Raw genomic sequence first — 18,789 nt, 5'->3', positions numbered from 1 at the left:
TTAGAGCATTTATTTGCAAAAAATGAGAAATGGCTGAAATAATAAAAAGATGCAGAGCTTTCAGATCTCAAATAATGCAAAGAAAACAAGTTCATATTCATAAAGTTTAAAGAGTACAGAAATCAATATTTGGTGGAATAACCCTGGATTTTAATCACAGTTTTAATGCATCTTGGCATAATGTTCTCCTCCACCAGTCTCACACACTGCTTTTGGATAACTTTATGATTTGATGGCTTGTGATCATCCATTTTCCTCTTGATTACATTCCAGAGGTTTTCAATTTCGTTAAATTGAAAAAAGAAACTCATCTTTTTTAAGTGGTCTCTTTACTTTTTGCAGAGCTCTCCATTAAAAAAATACTACATATACAATGTATAATCACAATGCAATGAACCCCTGTATTGCGATGCTCATCATTCACACAAGGCTTTTTGCCAACACACGGCCCTATCCACCATGCTCTGTTTCTGTAAAAGTGCTGCTGCTTCTCATGTGATGAGGTGCTTCAGTACTCTGTGTGTCGGACGTGGCTGATGACCAGCTTTTTCTGTACTCAGTGAGATCATATCTGATCACATGATGTTACCAACCTCACAACTATCCCTTTTTTATCAGAGGTCAAACAGACTGAAGAGAAATTGCAAAGTTCTGGTAGAATCAGCTGACCTCTAAGAATAGCGTGTTTTATAAAAAAGCAATATGCAAAAAACAAAATATTTTTTTTATTTTAGCTACTGACCAACCAACACCGGCACCATTTCTATCCCAATTAATCTCCCACAATTTCCCAAAATTATAGTAGTCTATCATCTATACATCCAACACAGATTCCTTGCACTGCATGCATAAATAAATTGGGGCATAGTGCAAGGTAGGAGTGTGAGCAAGCATGTGATAATAATTACACTATTAATTTATCGTACAGTACACAAACATGACCTTAATAGTTTTTGCTGACCTCAATCATTTTTACCTCATGTTTGTTTAAATATGAATGAACTGAGCCAGTCATGCAGTAACCAATGCACCAATAACGGCATCTTCATACACAGAGAGTGGACTGCAAAATGGGAAGCAAAAAAGTATACCTAAAAAAACTTTTATTAATCAAATGTTAATTGTCCTTTAAAAGAGTGTAACTGCCTTATGATTATTAGGGCTGTGTGTTTTGGCGGGAACTTGACGATATACGATTCTTGTGGTACTGTAAATAAGGTGATATATAAGTGATCATTTCAATTAGTATGAAAATCTTAGCATATAACACATAACACACAATTATCAAATCTGAGTATTTCTAACAGCGGGATCTAAGGAGAACACTTAAAATCTATACTGTGTTTTTGAAAATCAGTACAGTTTTGCACAACAACATTATCAATATCAACAATAGGGTTGCAGCGGTAACCGGTTTCACGGTATACCATGGTATTAGAATGCACGGTTATCATACCGTGTGTTTGCTTATTACCGGTAAAACGCAAGCCAGCGGAGAAACTCACCCGCGCATGCGCAACTCTGCTCCGCTTCAGCTACTCAGCACACAGCGGTGAGAACGGCAGAAAGTGCATCAGACTAAACAAATCTCTGTGCGCCTAAAAAAAGGCTAAACTAAAATCAGCAGTGTGGGACTATTTCGGATACCCGCCGAACGCACCCGAGGATGGTTATCCAATTTGTAATAAGGTAAAGGTGGACATACGTCAAACCTGTTCTCCCATCTCCAAGAACACCACCCCGCTGTGCAGCGCAAAGTATGTGTTTAGTTTATAATTTTAATCTGAACCTAAATAAAACCTCTTTGTAGTCGTGCACAACCCATGCGGTAAGCGCTGAGTTATCCGAAATTTGGGCACGCAGGTACAGGCGTGAAGTGCGTGCTACGATGGATTCACCTGTCCGTGTAAAGGTCCTGGCCGGACTGGATGTGAAAGACGCCATTCATTTACATGCGTTCATTTTGAAATACTGACGTGCCTGTTTATCATATGTTTAAACCAGACTCAGTGTGAAAGCCTTAAAATAGAAATCTCTATTGTGAGGATCATGTCAGAAATAAATCCCCTCTTTCTGCAGTATCTGCTTATATACCAACTTGGCAGTAAAACGGACGTTTACAACAATTGTTGATCAGACACTGACCCAGGCTCAGTTTATCAGATATTAAATAATTTAAACTTAAATAATTGTACTGAATATTTTAAATACAGGATCTTTACTTCTTAGAGGACATGTAATGTGTGTAACGTGTATGTATATTTATATACTATGTATATATGCCCTTAAGAGTAGTGCAAAAACCTGGTTTTCTTCACCTGGTGGTGTACACCTTACTTTTTTTAGGAGACATTAAAATTATAATTGTTCCAGGTTTCTACAATAAATAGTTAATTGAACAAAAAAAACCTTTGTTGTAATTTCTTTAAGGGTCAGTTTAATAATATATGAAACAAACTGTGATACCGTGATAACCGTGATACCGCAGTATTTTCTGAGACGGTTATCATACCGTGAAAATCTCATACCGTTGCAACCCTAATCAACAATATCAATTATATCCTTAAATTGTCCCAAAATGACAATAATATAATTTATCACAATTAATTCTGGGACAAAATACCATCCTTTAAAATATTTTTCGTCACAGGCCTAGGTGTAAGAGTGCGAGAGAGTGAGAGAAAGAGTGAGTGAGAGTGAGTGAGAGAGAGTGAGAGAGAGAGAAAGTGAGAAAGAGTGAGAGAGTGAGTGTGAGAGAGAGTGAGAGAGAGTGAGAGAGTTTGTGAGAGAGTGAAAGAGTGTGAGAGATGGCGAAAGAGAGCAAACGAAAGAGACAGCAGATGTTGCATTTGGAGGCCCTCTAGAGAGTGGTTCTGTGTGTGTGTGTGTGTGTGTGTGTGTGTGTGTGTGTGTGTGTGTGTGTGTAAATGAGTTATGGCCTCTGAGGCCTATTCCCTCACAACTGGAACCCAAACACACACCCCGTCACACCAATAAAACCAAATCAACCGCAGGAGCAAACGCCCACCAAACCTTCACACACTAACCCCACTAAAACCTCCAGCAACCTACTGGAGCCACTGTTCAGCTCAGCTCAACCAAGGGTTTACTATAGCATTACTTAACTTAAGACTAAATACTCATAACTCCTCTAAATTTAACTATTTATCTATTTATCTATATACTATATATCAGTATTTCTGTACATATTTCAAAATACAAAGAGTAAAAAATATTTAGCTTTTAGCTACTTTCTTATAACGATAATGTAAAAGCTTCAAGTCAAAATCACACCTGAACAGTTTGCAGCACTGAACTCAATACGTTTTTCTTTTCCGCCTGTTATGGTTACTTCACCTGTGCACCTTATTTTTTCTGCCCCAAACAGCACTGACCAATAAGTAAAGATAACTTTCTTATGTTCTGCTGGGGTGCATTTTCCTTGGGTGAAAACAAACCAAACGCTATACATTTACCTGTTTAATAATTTGTATCAGAGCAAATTAACTGTATACTGGAAACAAACAATATCAGCAATATTATGATTTAAGTTATAGTAGTACAATGAGGTATATTATACAATACCTTCCAAATTAGTGGGGTAATGAACTGTAATAGGTCTAGGGATGCAATTAATTATTATTTTGGTAGTCAGATAATGTGACAATTTTTTTAAATCATTGATAAGTCATCAATTATTTCTGCCATCCCATTAATCACAGGCTTCTCTCACTAAAGCTCCTGTTCCAATGCATGTTTAATATTACCTGTTCAAATTTGCATATTTGCAAATTTTGTGCAGTGCAGTTACAAACAATCAGTCAACACTGATAATTGGATTCAAACTTTATAATCAACATTGTCGATTATTTCAACTCATAGTTGCAGAACCAAATAGGGTTGGACAATATGTTAAACTTTTCTGATTGATATGAAAAATATGTATAATTCTGGGACTCATTCAGTGACTCATTAGGTACCTATGCGAGTTACCTTTGAAACAGAATGAGGAACTAAAGTACAGATCCAGGTTTAAAGAGTTAAACATGAACTCCTTCAGTGGCAAAGGTGTTTACATGATGCCAAAAAAGCCAGCACCACCATAGCTATGCATTCCTCTTAGGGGCCTGACCATCACTGCTTCAGTCATCACTGTGGTTCTGCTATTGTTTAGAGCGAGGGAGATCACTTTCCCAACTGGAGCTGTTTATGTAAACACGTTTAAATGGAGAAATCCGCAGGCGTTCAGCAACAACTCCCACGGTCCTGTTCTTCAGACAGGTAGAAACCTGTAGCAGAACTCACACGTGGCTGCGTGCATCATATTCACAAACAGGTAATAAGTAAACACTCAGAACAGTTCAGAACATAATTACAACAACTTAACGTGTCTCTTTAAACAGGAACAGCAGCCCCTGAAGTTGTAGTGACATTATATAGCATTAAATTTCAGCATCAAAACTGCAGTAAAGCAGGCATTGCTGGTAACGATTTACAAATAACATTTTTACTGCAATAAAACTCAAACATTTCTTTACTCTGGGACTAATAAAGGATTATTATATCTCTCTTAAAGCATACTCTGTTGAAGTACTAACTATATCATGACCACCATGCGGCTGGTCTGTTAGCCTGAAAACAACACATAAGCTAAGTTCCCAAAAGAAATAAAAGGTTCTTTATAATTAGGTCTGTGTATTGGCAAGAATGTGGTAGGTAGTACAATGCACATCATTAAAAACTGATACAGTATTGCAAAACAAAATATTAGGATATGATACAATATCAATATTTTCTTTTATTTCTATCTCTATAAGGCTTCAAAGTACAGCATATACCATCAGAAAAAGTATTCCAAGAAAACTGTGTAGTTTATTTCTTTCTGATGGCAGATGCTGTACTTTTACTTTAACTTTGGCTACCTCAGACACAGTTCATTACGTTTTAAGCAATACATTTCCATGATTTTTCATCATGAATTTTCCATGCGTCCAAAGCAAATTTTCATGACCATACAATTTTTAAAACATCAGTGCAGACATATACAATAAAACCAAAAATCAACTAAATCTATAATTAAAATTGATTATAGTAGATCTAAAATGATTCTGATGTAAAAAGTTGACACAAGATATTTAACATTAAACTGTGTCAGATCCTGAGAGCTCCAGTGTGTAGGGCTAAATTACTGAACTAACTCTAAGCTGATATGATTGTTAGATAAAAAAAACTAAATTTTCTCTATCAATAAACTAAAACAAGATTTGTAGACCAAAATTCCATTACTTTTTCTAAACTTTCTAAGTATTTTTTTTCTTCTAAAATTTATTTAGGTCTGAAAATTGCTAATTTCAAATTCCATGACATTTCCACGTTTTTAATGACCGTAAAAACCCTGCCAAGAGCTACCTTTATAGGTCCTGTGATGATATTTTAGTATTGTTGGAGACTCCTGATCTTCTGATGCTCTAATCACGGGCTGAACTTACTAGATTTCCTAACCTACTCATGCTGATCAGTTGTTTCACCTGAAAATGATTTAGTGGACAGTGGAACAGCTGATTTATAATAGTTTGTGATGTTTTAAACCCTATAGCTCTTTTGATCTGGTCAGGGTGATCCACTCATCACTCTGAAGTTTAAATAAAACACGGCCCTCCTAAATCCTCTTGAACCATGCTTTAATAATGAAAACTAGGTAAAAGGTATAGCTTGATTAATCATACAAAAAAAGCAGATTATCTGACTACAGAAATACTTGAGCTAACTGCAGCCCGAAATTTCTACTCAGCCTTTTAAATGCATTATGAGTGACTAAGATGTTGACTAGACAAAACGCGGAACATTGAGAAACTTAGGAAAGCGTGTTTAAAGCCAATGTGCACTTAAAGCATTTTTCTTTCAACAGCAAAGTAAAAACAACACGTCTCTGCTCTCATTATTAAAGTATAATTATGAAATGGATTTTACTGAGGTGCCGCACAAAACTGGCTCTGCCCCGAAGCTCTTCTCAAAGGGTAAAAAAAACTATTACATTTATATTATAGCAGATCAGCCTGCATAAAGACCCTACCTACAGCTGTACGTTCTGTACATCAATATTTCAGACTCTTTTTTCTTATTGGTAATTAATAATTTACAGAAAGGAGAACTACTCATCATTTCAGAGCCACTCGCACACACAAACACAAACACAATACAGAGAGAAGGAGGGAGAGAGAAAGAAAATGAAAAAAGAAAGAGACAGATGGGTGAATAGAAATAAAAAGAAAGATGAGTAAAAGCTAATAACGACAAATGAGAAACAAAATGGAACTAAAAAAGAAGGGAAAAAAGATGTGAGCAAAATAAAAATAGAAGATAAAGAATAGGTGAAACATGAGAAAAGAAAAAAGAGAAAAAAGAAAAAAGAAAAAAAGAAAGGAAAAGACAGGAATATATGATGAAAAGTATGAGGAGAGAGGAAAATATATAAAAAGAAAGCAAAAGAATGAATAAAGATTAAGAAAAGGAGAAACCAAAATTAAAAAGAGAACGGGATAAGGGAAAGAGAGAGAAAGAAGAAAATAATTAGATCAAGTTTGACAGATAAAAAGGGATAGTAAAAAAAAAAAAAAGAGTAAAAAAATATGAAAAGATGAAAGAAAAAGAAAGAACAGAGAAAAGGGAAACAAAGAACATGGACATGAAAGAAAAAATGAAAGCCGCCATATTTAATTTCTGAAATAAAAGGGTGAGATTCTCTCTGTTTTATGATACAGAAGAAAGAGTACAAAAGAAGTGAACAGAGAAAGATAGAATGGAGGAAAGAATGAAAGAGTGCACAGGTTTACAGCAGTTTTCTAATCGGATCAGTCAGTAAATAAACAGCGGGCTGGTTCTGGCTGCTGTTCTCTCAGCTGTTGTTTTCACCACTTTAAGCAGATTTAACAAATTCCTACTTAGCTAATGAGCTGATTAATTAAGGAGGGAAATAAAAGCATTTCTTTGTTTGGTACGTGTGAACTCGGAGCGCTGCACACTGCAGGCAGTAAGCAGGAGAGCAGGCGCTGGGCCGCCGGCCGGCCAGCGTGAGTAATGTGTTTCTGGGTAAGGGGGGGGTTTGGACAGTGGTTAAAAGCAGCAGTAGCTGAACTGAAGTGCATTAAGGGAAAAGTGGAATTCTCTATTAGACACTACAGCTGCAGCCTGTTGTAGGCCTGCAGACATTCCACATTTCCTCTCTCTCCCTCATACCCCACCCCCTCTGGTGCATCGTGGGAAAGCTGAGCGCCGGGGCTTGACGCAGAGGCCCCTTTAGGCCCTTGAGCCATGGCCCTTTAAAAAGAAAAAAAGCAGACATCAGAAATATTCTGTTTGAGCAATAAACAACCACAGCCAGGGAGCAACTCAGCAGCTCAGCGCCAGCACCCGGCTGCAGCAGCAAACTTAGAAGTGTTCTTAACTTCTAATGCACACTGGACTAATAAGATTATTCAATTATTATAATCATTATTCTAAAAGAATACTAGCTTTTTCAGTGTAGGTTTGAATATCTCATCTCGGTCATGCAAAAAAATCTCTAACATGCAAACTTTATAGGAGAAGGAAAAAACGTTGTTAACTTTGGAAGCTAAGTTAGAAAGCTTTTTGGAGCATTAATATCATTAATTTCATCACTGAGCTTTCATCATGAAATTCTGATACAATGTTAGGAACAACTGGCAAGTTCATATTATGTAAAAAAATAAAAATAAAATCTGCTATTTAGACACAAGGTTCCTATAGAACAGCAAAAAATATACATTTTCAAAAATATAAGCATTTTGATATTCATCTATTGTATGAGTTCAACAAGAAAGCGAACTTAGACGTTGGTACATTAGCATGGTTTTAGTCCAATACTGTTACCAAAATCTGTATTTATGCATCCCTGTAACAAATAATGCATTGTCTTAATATAAAAAAATCACTTCAAATTTCACCTAAGGAACAGTTACGAAGCTGCTGAATTTGCAGCTTCGTATAGAAGCTCTTTCTTATATTTACTAATATAAAAAGGCACCAAAATGCTTTTCTCAATTTTAACATCCAACCAACCAAATCATTGACCAAGCTGCCACGTCACGTGTATGTACTGATTTTCTATGGTGCCTCTTACGCTTGTTGACTTATTGGGTCACTCATACCTCTGCACTGTTTCTGCCATCTGTATTTTTATCCCTCTCATGCTGCAATTACACTGCTCCATAATGAATCCTATTCATTTTCATTGGTTCCATGAGATGCATGTTGATACATGTTTTCAGTGCAATGTAGGGTTGTCACGATACCAAAATTTTGACTTTGATACCGATACCAACTGTAGTATCACGATTCTCGATACCAAAACGATACTAGGAAGAAAAAAAAAACAATAAAAATATCTGAACATAAAATGTTTATTTTTGACTGAACTGGATTGAACACTGAACAATAGGTGCAAACGTTTTTATTCTAAAATGAAACATTTGAACAAAAAACAAGTTTCGTTATTATAACCTTAACTATAACATAATTATCTAAACACTTCCTAAAAACTAAAACTAAAACCAGAGGTAATGGTAGCCTGACTATGTGAACCTGACGGGCGGGCAGAAGTTAAGTTCTGAATAAGGAAAATAAAGAGACAGAAGAACATTACAATGTTATGTTCATTTTAACACTCACTGCTCCGTTTTATTAATCAACCGTTTACCGTTTTTAATAAGCAGTCGCTAGTAAATCTTAGTAAAGCTACAGACAGAGTGTATCTTGACTAACTCCACTAACCTGTCGACTTCTCAGCTCTTTGTAGAGATCAGGGTGCTTGTCTGCTATTATGTTAAATAACACTGTAACATAGAAGCATAGAACTATTATTTAATTAAAATGATTTTTAAGAACAGCTAAACACACTGCTGCAGGTCAAACGCAGAGGCGTTCACGTGCGAGAGAGAGAGAAACAGAGAAAGAGACACAGCGAGAGTGAGAGAGAGAGAGATTTGCGTGTTCTGATGTGAGCTACTCACAGGTAAAGGTTCTCTTTTATCTCCTCGTGCTCATATTCTAGTCCCACACATAAGTCTGCAGCTCCCTCAGTGTTTTCTGTCGTATTTTGCGGCTAGCGCAAGCGCTTACAACTAACACCGCGGACCGCGAGGTGCCGCCGCGCTTGTGCCGAATCCGCTACTGAATCCGACTCCCGCTTCGCGGACAGAATCGGCACAACACCCCCCGCTGTACAACTGCGGGAGTGAAAACAGCGCTAATAAATAAAGTAATTTAGTTTCACTTTCAGTTTTCGTTATTTTCGTATAAAAATATAAATAAAAAACAGATGCCTACATCTCAGACTATTTTCCCACACTTCACTCCTCGCGCCCGTTTTGTCCACAAGTCGCGGACGAGAGACATCTGTTATTTTAGCCGTCACCATTCTACACTCTCTGCTGCTCTGCTGGCTTGCGCGTGAATCGATTCATTTGTTCAGAACACTAAGTTTATCTGAATCCTGCCACACCGACTGCTGCGGTGTGAATCAGTTTTCTTATGAACTGAATCAAATCGCGCCTACTAATTTGACTCATTTGAAGCTAGTGACTGGGCTATATACAGTATCGAAAGCATCGAACGCTAAAGAACCGAATCGTTTGTGATGACGTAGTATCGAAAAAGAATCGAACCTTCGGTACACCGTGCAACTCTAGTGCAATGTATGAAACATTATTTCATAATTAAAAAAAAAAAAAAAAAAAAAGCAAATTATTTCTTGGCTCTTCTCAATACAGCATGAAAAAAAATCCAGAAATTGTTGGGGTCTCTGCTAGGTTCTGAAAATATTTTGCTTTTGTTACCCTTTGAAGCTCAATTAAACATTTGTATGCTAAACTTCATACATTTATACAAAAAATAGTTTGTATAAAACCATTTCCCATTTCCCCAAATCTGCTCCATCACCTCTGAAAACACACACACGTGATTTAATCGTGTGACGCAGGGAACACCCCCCCCACACACACACCCCCCCCACACACACACACATGCGACCAGCTGAACAGGGAGAGTGTGTTAATGTTCGTCCACACGACAGAGCAGTCTAAATGCAGCGGCAGTCACGCAAAGTAAAGTGGATGAGCAAAGGTTATCAAGGTAAATAAATAAGCAATTAGCTGCCAACAATGTTTTGTTAACTTTGTCACTGATAACACTGAGGAGCTGTTGCAGCCCTGTGACAGTGCATTACAGTGCAGACTTTTTATCAGATTTAACCAAAAGTCAATGATTCAACATCTGTGTATTCAAGAACGAAAGAGGTAAAATAAGTAATACTGGGCAGAAACAAGGAATTTCTGGTAGATTTTTCATAGAAAATGAGAACAGTGTAAATTTCCTTTTGTATCAAGCAGCAAAAATGTGTATGTTTTAATTTAGCTTGCATGACTCCACCAGTGAACAACACCCTCCGTTGTGACTTTATGACTATTACACTAAAACTGTTAATGGGCTGGTTCGCTGAAAAGCCCCACGGTTCGAAAGGAATTGGTTCAAGAACCAGAGTTCTTTTGGTGAAAAAAAGCACTGACTGTGAGTCTCTGCCTTGCTCTGCCTCCAGTTCTGTGTCACATGGGCACATTCTGCAGTGTGAAAACTGTAAGGTTTCCACTGTTGTTGCAGACAGGTAATGCAATTTGAAGTTCTTTTCGTGAGAAAAAAAAAACAATATCACTGTTGCTTTGATTCTCAATATATCACTAGAAATTTCTTTACTATACCCCATATGTTACTGAAGAGTATGGAATACTCCTAAATAAGTAAATACAAGGAATTATGGATTTATTGGTGTCAATTTCACACATTTTCACAACCGATATTCTTCACTGCAGGTTTACCCTATTAATTTGATGAGTGCCACCAGTAACTATGATATTTGACACCACGTATCGTTACAATACAATATATTGTGAAATCGATATATCGTCCCAACCCTACCAGAGATTACTCTTCAAAATACCAGAAAATGAAGGTTGCTATAGCTGCATGCTGTCTGTGTAAGGGGGTCCATACTGAAAACGTGAACGTGCACTTTGAGCCCTCCAGAGCACTCCCAGTAAACAGCACAGAGTCAGCTGAACTGCTTCGCTCTTGATCTGCAGCCAAACAGCCAGGAACACAGCAGACTTTTGACCCTCGCTGCTCAGAGCTCTGATCTGCACTGCTCTGCATCGCTCAGCGTCAAGCAGAAAGCTGGGAATTCAGGCTCAGTGCCTGCACTAAAAACGTTCCCATCTCAGCACTATATGTACTTCACACCTCACACAGAGCCAGAGTCAGGAGGAGGGAGAAACTCTTAACATTACAATGTAGATTTATTATTTACCTCACTTCACCAGATGAGCGTGGGACATACTGGGAACGGCCAGTAATTTAACTAGCACTTCACAGACTGCATGAAAAGGGCTGTTAAACTTTCCCAGCTCAGGTTACACACCGGGCCAGGTGTCCCCAACACCTGAGCTATTTAACTCCTTGATCCCTGGGCTTATTTTTGAGTTTTAATTTTCAAACTCATTATTCAGTACTTTCTAATTATGCTGTAAGTAAGTAGTATGAATTATTTAATAACAGCACTGAAGGAAACTAATATGTAACTCAAGCATAAGCAAAGCATATGGGTTTTAAGGGGTTAAAGGAAAAGCATCGGTTGCTTTTCTGCTATTATATTTCTGACCTTAAGAAATGGGCTATTACGTGCATTATGTGACAATTATTTATAATCCTTATGTAACATAATAACTTCATCTTTTCTTGCCTTGGAATTAACCAGCCAGTTTGTTACAGAGCCAAGACTGAAATATGAAAAGGACCTCTGTTCTGACTGGCTGTCCTGTATTGTGTCTTAGTAATAAAAATTTTAAAAAAGCTGTCCAGCCTGAAACACTAGTCAGAACTTACATCTGTCTTACTTTGTTTATGACATAAGGCAGAATCTTATTAGGGGGGAACTACAGTTTAATCCTGTTACAGAGGAAAGAGGCTGTTGTGTTACTGTTTCAGTTTAATCCTGTTAGACAGGCAGGAGAATGTAGTGTTACAGTTTAATCCTGTTACAGATACAAGAGATTGTAATGTTACTGTTACGGTTTAATCCTGTTAAAGATGCAAGAGATTGCAGTGTTAATTTTGTGGGAAAAGTAGTCTTAAACTTAATCCTGTTACATGAAATGTGGCACTACAACTAAAATTTCAATTCTGTTGCAGAGGCAGGAGAATGAAGTGTTAGTGTTTAATCCTGTTAAGGCAGGGATTAAACCTAGTACTACACTAGATTTTCCTTTGGGTGAAAAATCTCCATATAAAATGTTGTGTAGCCTAAGACTAGACTTAATCCCTGTCTGAGTAAGTAGTGTTACTGTTTCAGTTCGTTTCCTAAGTATAAAAAATTAGTGTGTAACAATTTAACCCAGTTACAGAGGTAGAAGAATGCAGTGTTGTGTTACAGTTTATTCCTGTTACAACAGAAGGGATAGTTAGTGTTACTCTTAAGTGGCATTTACATTTTGAGAAAGAATAGCAGCAAACCAGAAATCCCATGTTTGTCTAATGGAGCTGCAACAAAAAATGCTATATTACAGTCAATGGAAACAGCATTTAAACCAAACTGCTATATTGGGAACGCGGATTGTGTGTATAAATCAATTTTTGGTCAATTCCAAATTACCCATTTCTTCATATATGGACTATAGAGACCAGTAATTCTCAAATCTGTCTGCAAGGTCCCCCTAAGCCCACCTCAAGAGTTGAGACGTTGGGATAGAGCAAAAAGAGGGACCATCTAAAAGTTAGCTGAGAACCACTGTTACAGACAGTGGAGGAGTGGGCAGCACGTGTTGAAACTAGCAGAGTTGTTTACACAGTCAGCCAATGTGAGTGACAATACTCAGACAGTTTATTTAATACTTTGAGCCCACTAGGTTTCTAGTGATTTCCGCAGAGATACTGGTGCCAGCTCTCACAGAAAAAGCCAAGAGGCCCACAGCAAGGGGATATGCTCCCTATTCCATCCAGAGCAAAGCAATGCAGGTGCTAGCATGGGTCGGGTGAACCGGTTCTGATAAACAAGAACCGCATTTGCTTATCTGCCTTACATCTGCAAACCACCAAGGCAAGAAACTGAAAGTGATGAGGCGGTAAAGAGCCCAAAGTTTTAAAAAACATAGTGGCTTATATTTTGCAATAACTCAAAAATCAACACATTTTCTAGGGATGTCTCAACCCATTTTTTTTGGACAATGCTGATCCGACCTTTTAGTATCTATAAACAATACATCCACGCAGTTTAGATAAGATAAATAGTGATTAACATTGAAGTAAAATAACTTTTAGTGATTATTTTAAGCAATAGTTTATGTGTATAATTAAGAGTTTAATGTGACAGTCTGGACTGTTTGTTTAGTAACAAACTTTTCTTAAAAATTACAATTTTATAATGTGTTTAATATCTAATAATTTAATCTGACTAAATATTAAAACATGCCTTGATCGGTCCTAGTCAGAATCAGGACATCTCCAACAATTACATGCATATAAGCAGTAAACAGTAGTTTAGTTCACCTAGTCATGGTGAAGTTATAATCAGTGGCATCTTTTTCACTGAAGGGTCGGACAGCCGTTCTTGTGATTTCATTTTCCTCTCAGAAACAGAGCTTACAAACCAGACTGAACCCAGTTTTCTAAGCATGGTTAGCTTATCATGTCATGCCATATCATAATTACAGTGGATAAAAGAAATCCAATAAAAAAACAACGCTTGTGCCTACAAGAGGTCAGCAGCATATTTGGCTGAGGCTTGACAGCAGGGTGAGCCACGAGTGATTTCATTACAGATTAAAAAGGAGGTATATTACATCCTGCAACTTATGGAGGACCGTTGACCCGTTCAGTGTTATTAAACAGATGTTTCTAAGCATCTAACCGTCTTCTCACTGCTAAAACAGTGGCATAACCACTCAGAAGTTCAACTTCTGCTTTTAATACTTCAAAGCTGGAGTCTTTTGTAACACAGCTGACATTTTCCCAGAACAAGCATAAATAGTGCACTGCTGACGCTGAAGATTTCAACCATTTCTCCTGACGCTGGACTATTTATGCCCCTTTTAATGGAAGATCTTAGTTTTGATATGCTTTCTTTTAGCATGAGGTTTGCCCTACTCTACCACCAAGCAAGCCCACTGAGTCCGTAAAGTATTATAGTAATAAAAATAATAATAACATTTAGACATTCATGCAGTTTAACAAATTGTTCTATTAGTTAAATACATTTTCCCTCAATGTAAAACACTGTTCCTTCAATACAGAAATCAAATTTAAAAATCGGTTTAAACATCAATTTCATCAATTGAATAAACAGCTTTTCTCAGTGTACATATTGCTAAAATAATGGAACGGATTGCTAAATTGAAGGAACAGATTATAAAATTAAGGGAATATATTGCTAAACCAACTGAACAATTTGCTAAACTGATGAAACGAATTGCTAAACCGAAGGATCGGATTGCTAAACTGATGGAACAAATTGCTAAACCGAAGTAACAGTTTGCTAATCCGTAGGAACAGATTATTAAATTGAGGGAAAAGATTGCTAAAACGAGGGAATGGATTGCTAAATTGAAGAAACAGATTGCTAAACCAAGAGTGGATTGCTGGGGCACCGAGTGGTCCAGCGGTCTAAAGCTATGAGCAGGAGGTCGAAGGTTCGAGCCCCCACTCATGCAGCTTTGCCATCAAGTTGCCAAGAGCTCAGAGGGAGCAAAATTTAGATCGCTAAATTGAAGGAACAGATTTTGAAATTGAGGGAATAGATTGCTAAACCGAAGGAACGGATTATAAAATTAAGGGAATAGATTGCTAAACTTATTAAACAAATTGCTAAACAGAAGGATCGATTTGCTAAACCGAAGGAACAGTTTGCTAAACCGAAGGAACATATTGCTAAACCCAAAAGAACAGATTGCTAAACTGAAGGAATGGATTGCTAAATTGAAGGAACAGATTATAAAATTGGGGGAATAGGTTGCTAAACCGAAGAAACAGATTGCTAAACCGAAGGAGTGGATGCCTAAATTAAAGGAACATATTTTAAAATTAAGGGAATAGATTGTTAAACCGAAGAAACAGATTGCTAAATTGAAGGAACAGATTTTAAAATTAAGGGAATAGATTGTTAAACCGAAGAAACAGATTGCTAAACCAAAGGAACAGATTATAAAATTGAGGGAATAGATTGCTAAACCGAAGGAATGGATTGCTAAACCGATGGAACGGATTCTTAATCTGAGAGACCAGATTTTTAAAGTAAGGTTTTTTTTTTTGTTTTTTTGTTTTTTCTACCTGGATATATCAGGGGCACTCTACAAGTCAAATGTGCTCTTTTAAAGCAAGAATAAGACAAATACACCAGCTTTTACCACAAACAGAGAGTCTAGCCTACATGAGGAGGAGGTGTGGGTAGAAATGAAGGCATGACTGCACGAAATATAGACTTTAGTGTCACACTAATTGTGTGTTTGGATGCTGTGAGTGTTGTGAGTGAGTGAGGGAGGAGAAAACAGCAGCACATGCTAAAAAAAAAAATACTGAAACATCTAGCTAAAATATTGACAAGTAAACATGTCAGCACACACCCAGGACAGGTTTAGGGGAATGTAGCAGAAGTTAACCTGGTGCCAGATTCACTAATTTCCCCTCTCAGGTAGCTGGTTGAGCTCGTTTTCACGAAAGAGCAGGCTTTATCTGCTCTAGCTGTTAGAAAGCAGGTTATTTGCATGGGTACTGGCTTTGTGGTCAGCCCCCACAGACCACAGCACATTTGAATAAAACTGAGATTTACTTACATAACGCCGTAACTTCTTCTCTGGTGGAGACTTTCTGAGCCAGCCGGAGCACACCACATCCCCCCCACTCATTTTGTTGCTGCAGAAAGCTTCCCCTTTCTGTCCCTCGAAGAGATCTGGGACGCAGATTGAGCTGAAAAAAGGAGAAACACAGTGGTGGGTGAAGGGTCAGTGTAATGTTTATCAGTTCAATTTCCTGATCATATGAGATTCCCTAGAAAATAGGAAATTGTGTGTAAAATGTATTTTTTTTGTTCATTTAGTATAGTGAAGAAGAAATTCTTCTTCTGATTTTTTTTTCCATTGTGTACAAATGTCTGGATTATACTGTAGCTGGGAGGTTGGGGACTGCAACGCAGACAATAGTCACAGTATCATGATATCATAGTTATTGGGGTACACATAGCAAAAACTTTAAAATGAATGAACATTAGGGATGCACAATGATATAAGAATTATATCAGTATTACTGTATGCCGGAAAAAGACCAAGTGAACCTGACTGCACTACTACAAACTAAAATCCATTAATTTAAGCTAATTTGTATTTATTCATTTTTTTTACATTTCATCACCTCAGTTGATCAAACCATTTGATTCTACCCCTTTAGGATAATGTCAGAAGTGTATGCCTAAGCAAAATGTGACATATTGTTGCAATTTTAATAGCTTTCCAAGATGGAGCTACCTTCACTGAAATTTACTTCTTACGAATAAACATAAATTATAATGCAAAAGAAATATGCAAAGAAAACAAGTTGATATTTATAAAATTAAGAGTTTAGAAATAAATATTTGTTGGAATAAGCCTGTTTTTAATTACAGTTTTTTTATGCATCTTGGCGTGTTCTCCTCAATCAGTCTTACACACTGCTTTTGGATAACTTTATGCCTTTACTCCTGGTCCAAAAAGTCAAGCAGTTCAGCTGGGTTTGATGGCTTGTGACCAAAATGTGTTCTCAATGGGGTAAAATTAAAGAAATTCAATATTTTTAAGTGGTCTCTTGCTTTTCCCCCCCCAGAGCTGTATATATAGGACTATATGATTGTTTATGGTTGATTCTAACGTTACTGCTCATTTTTAAATAGTCATAACAACTGATGAAAAAGGTCTCTTGGCTTTAGTGTTAGCTGAATAACTTAAACTGAATTAAAATTAGTTTATGAGGCGATTATTTTAGGAACGTATCGATGTGTGATATCGGGTATCGGTATCCCAGAATTTTCACATCAGTACACCTTTAACCCAATTTCTTCTCTTTACCAAACTAAGTTAGCTAACCTAGCTAGCTAGAAAAATGGAAATTAGCTGCATAGCTTATAAAGTTGTACAGTCTCAAACAACATAAACATAGGTAGTTTGTTTATTTTTTCTGGTCATATGGTCAAAAAACGGACCTAGTAACACCTAATAAACGATATCCTCGTGGTTTATAAGCAGTGTAGAAAGTTTAGAGGGGAATAAGAGAGAAAAACAGGGCAGAAAATACCGTCAGTGCTGAGCTTCTCCCAGCGTCTCCTCCTCCTCCAGCAGCTCAGCCACAACAGCCAAAACTCTCAGCTACCAACTCCTTCCTCTCGCTGGGAAGACTCAAATCCGCGTTAAAACACAGAATAAATCCAGAACATACGCGTGGAAATAAACTCCAGGCTTAATTACCGAGAAAAATCCGCACTTTTCGCCTCCAAACACACGAACACTCCTCCGCCTGCTTAATCCAGCAACTTCTCCCGGGCTGTTCCAGCTCTCCCGGGCTGTTCCAGCTCTCCCTCTCTTTCTCTCTTAAAAACTACACATTTCCACACATTCCCGCCGCTTTTCCTCTCTTCTCCAGCACATTTCAGCCGCCCAGACTCTCTCCGTCCGCAGTTTGAGCAGAAAATCCTCCTTTTCCGTCGTGTTTTCCCTCCCCGCTCCGCTCCCGGGTGACTGACAGCCGATAACCGCCGATACTTTTCCCCTAAACTCGCCTCGAACTCCAGCGAGAGCGCGAGCGAACGAGCGAACGAGCGCGCGAGAGAGAGAGAGAGAGAGAGAGCGAGACAGGGAGAGAGAGAGAGAGAAGGGAAGCAATGCACCATGGGAAATGTAGTCTTTAAGCGATAGACAATACACAATACACGCAGTACAATACACGTTTTAACTCAACTAAACAAAAAATGTGAAACGTTATTTTATATTTATTTATCTTTAGATAACAATGCAACAATCACTGACGAAAAAAGAACTGAAAAAAATATTAAAACCAGGTGATTTTTGAGAAGCGTTTTCATCATTCCCGTGTAAACTACACTTACCAGAATCCATCTTGTACATGAATCCTAGTAGGTAAATTGATTTTTTAAAATTTGCATTATTTATTATTAATATTTTAATGGCTATATTTATAAAAGTTAACGTTTACGTCTAATATTATTAAATCTACTAACTTACTATATGTGTGGATGTTTAAGATATATTAGGTGTTTTGTGTGAAGACAAATGCTAAGAGGGACAGTAGTTCACACTAATTCACTCTAACAAAAAAAAACATTCATATATTTGTGTTTTGATAGAAAATCTTTAGTTTTTGTCCACTCAGATTCCTATGTCCAATCTATTTGTATAGTGTAGGGAGGAAAAATGCACATTTTCTATCTCCAGTATTTTTACACTTTTTCTCTTTTGTTGTATACATTGATATGTGTATATTTGTCGATTTGTAAATTATTGTGTGTATATGCTTGCACTTTTTGTATTAAGTGAGATATTTTTATTTATAGTTGATGGTATTATTATAGTCAATACTGTAATTTTCAATATATGGTTTACTGCTCTCTTTTCTGCAGCATTTAAAATGCACATTCACTCTTTTTTTATAAAAACTAGAAAAAGACACAGATACACATAGAACTCTGTA

The 18,789-nt window shown here is 37.2% G+C and overlaps 1 protein-coding gene across 7 annotated transcripts in view; it reads right to left on the bottom strand.

Moving 5' to 3' along the window:
* gab1 (GRB2-associated binding protein 1) overlaps window positions 1–17,879 on the bottom strand; it is a 105,369-nt gene extending 87,490 nt beyond the window's left edge. For 3 of the 7 annotated variants that reach the window (XM_022684474.2, XM_022684475.2, XM_022684477.2), the window contains exons 1-2: window positions 17,380–17,878; window positions 15,891–16,023 (exon numbers count right to left, since the gene is read on the bottom strand). In XM_022684474.2, coding sequence (XP_022540195.2) covers window positions 15,891–15,962 — 72 coding nt within the window. In that variant the 5' untranslated portion in view covers window positions 15,963–16,023; window positions 17,380–17,878. Of the gene's footprint in view, window positions 1–15,890; window positions 16,024–17,379 lie in introns of all 7 variants that reach the window. The other 4 variants (XR_007439937.1, XM_049481109.1, XM_007253722.4 and 1 more) reach the window with 2 other exon arrangements.
* Window positions 17,880–18,789: the final 910 nt, after the last annotated feature.

Source organism: Astyanax mexicanus, chromosome 7 (genome assembly GCF_023375975.1).
Source record: "Astyanax mexicanus isolate ESR-SI-001 chromosome 7, AstMex3_surface, whole genome shotgun sequence".
NCBI lineage: Eukaryota > Metazoa > Chordata > Actinopteri > Characiformes > Acestrorhamphidae > Astyanax > Astyanax mexicanus.
This window is presented reverse-complemented; position numbering and strand designations above follow the sequence as displayed.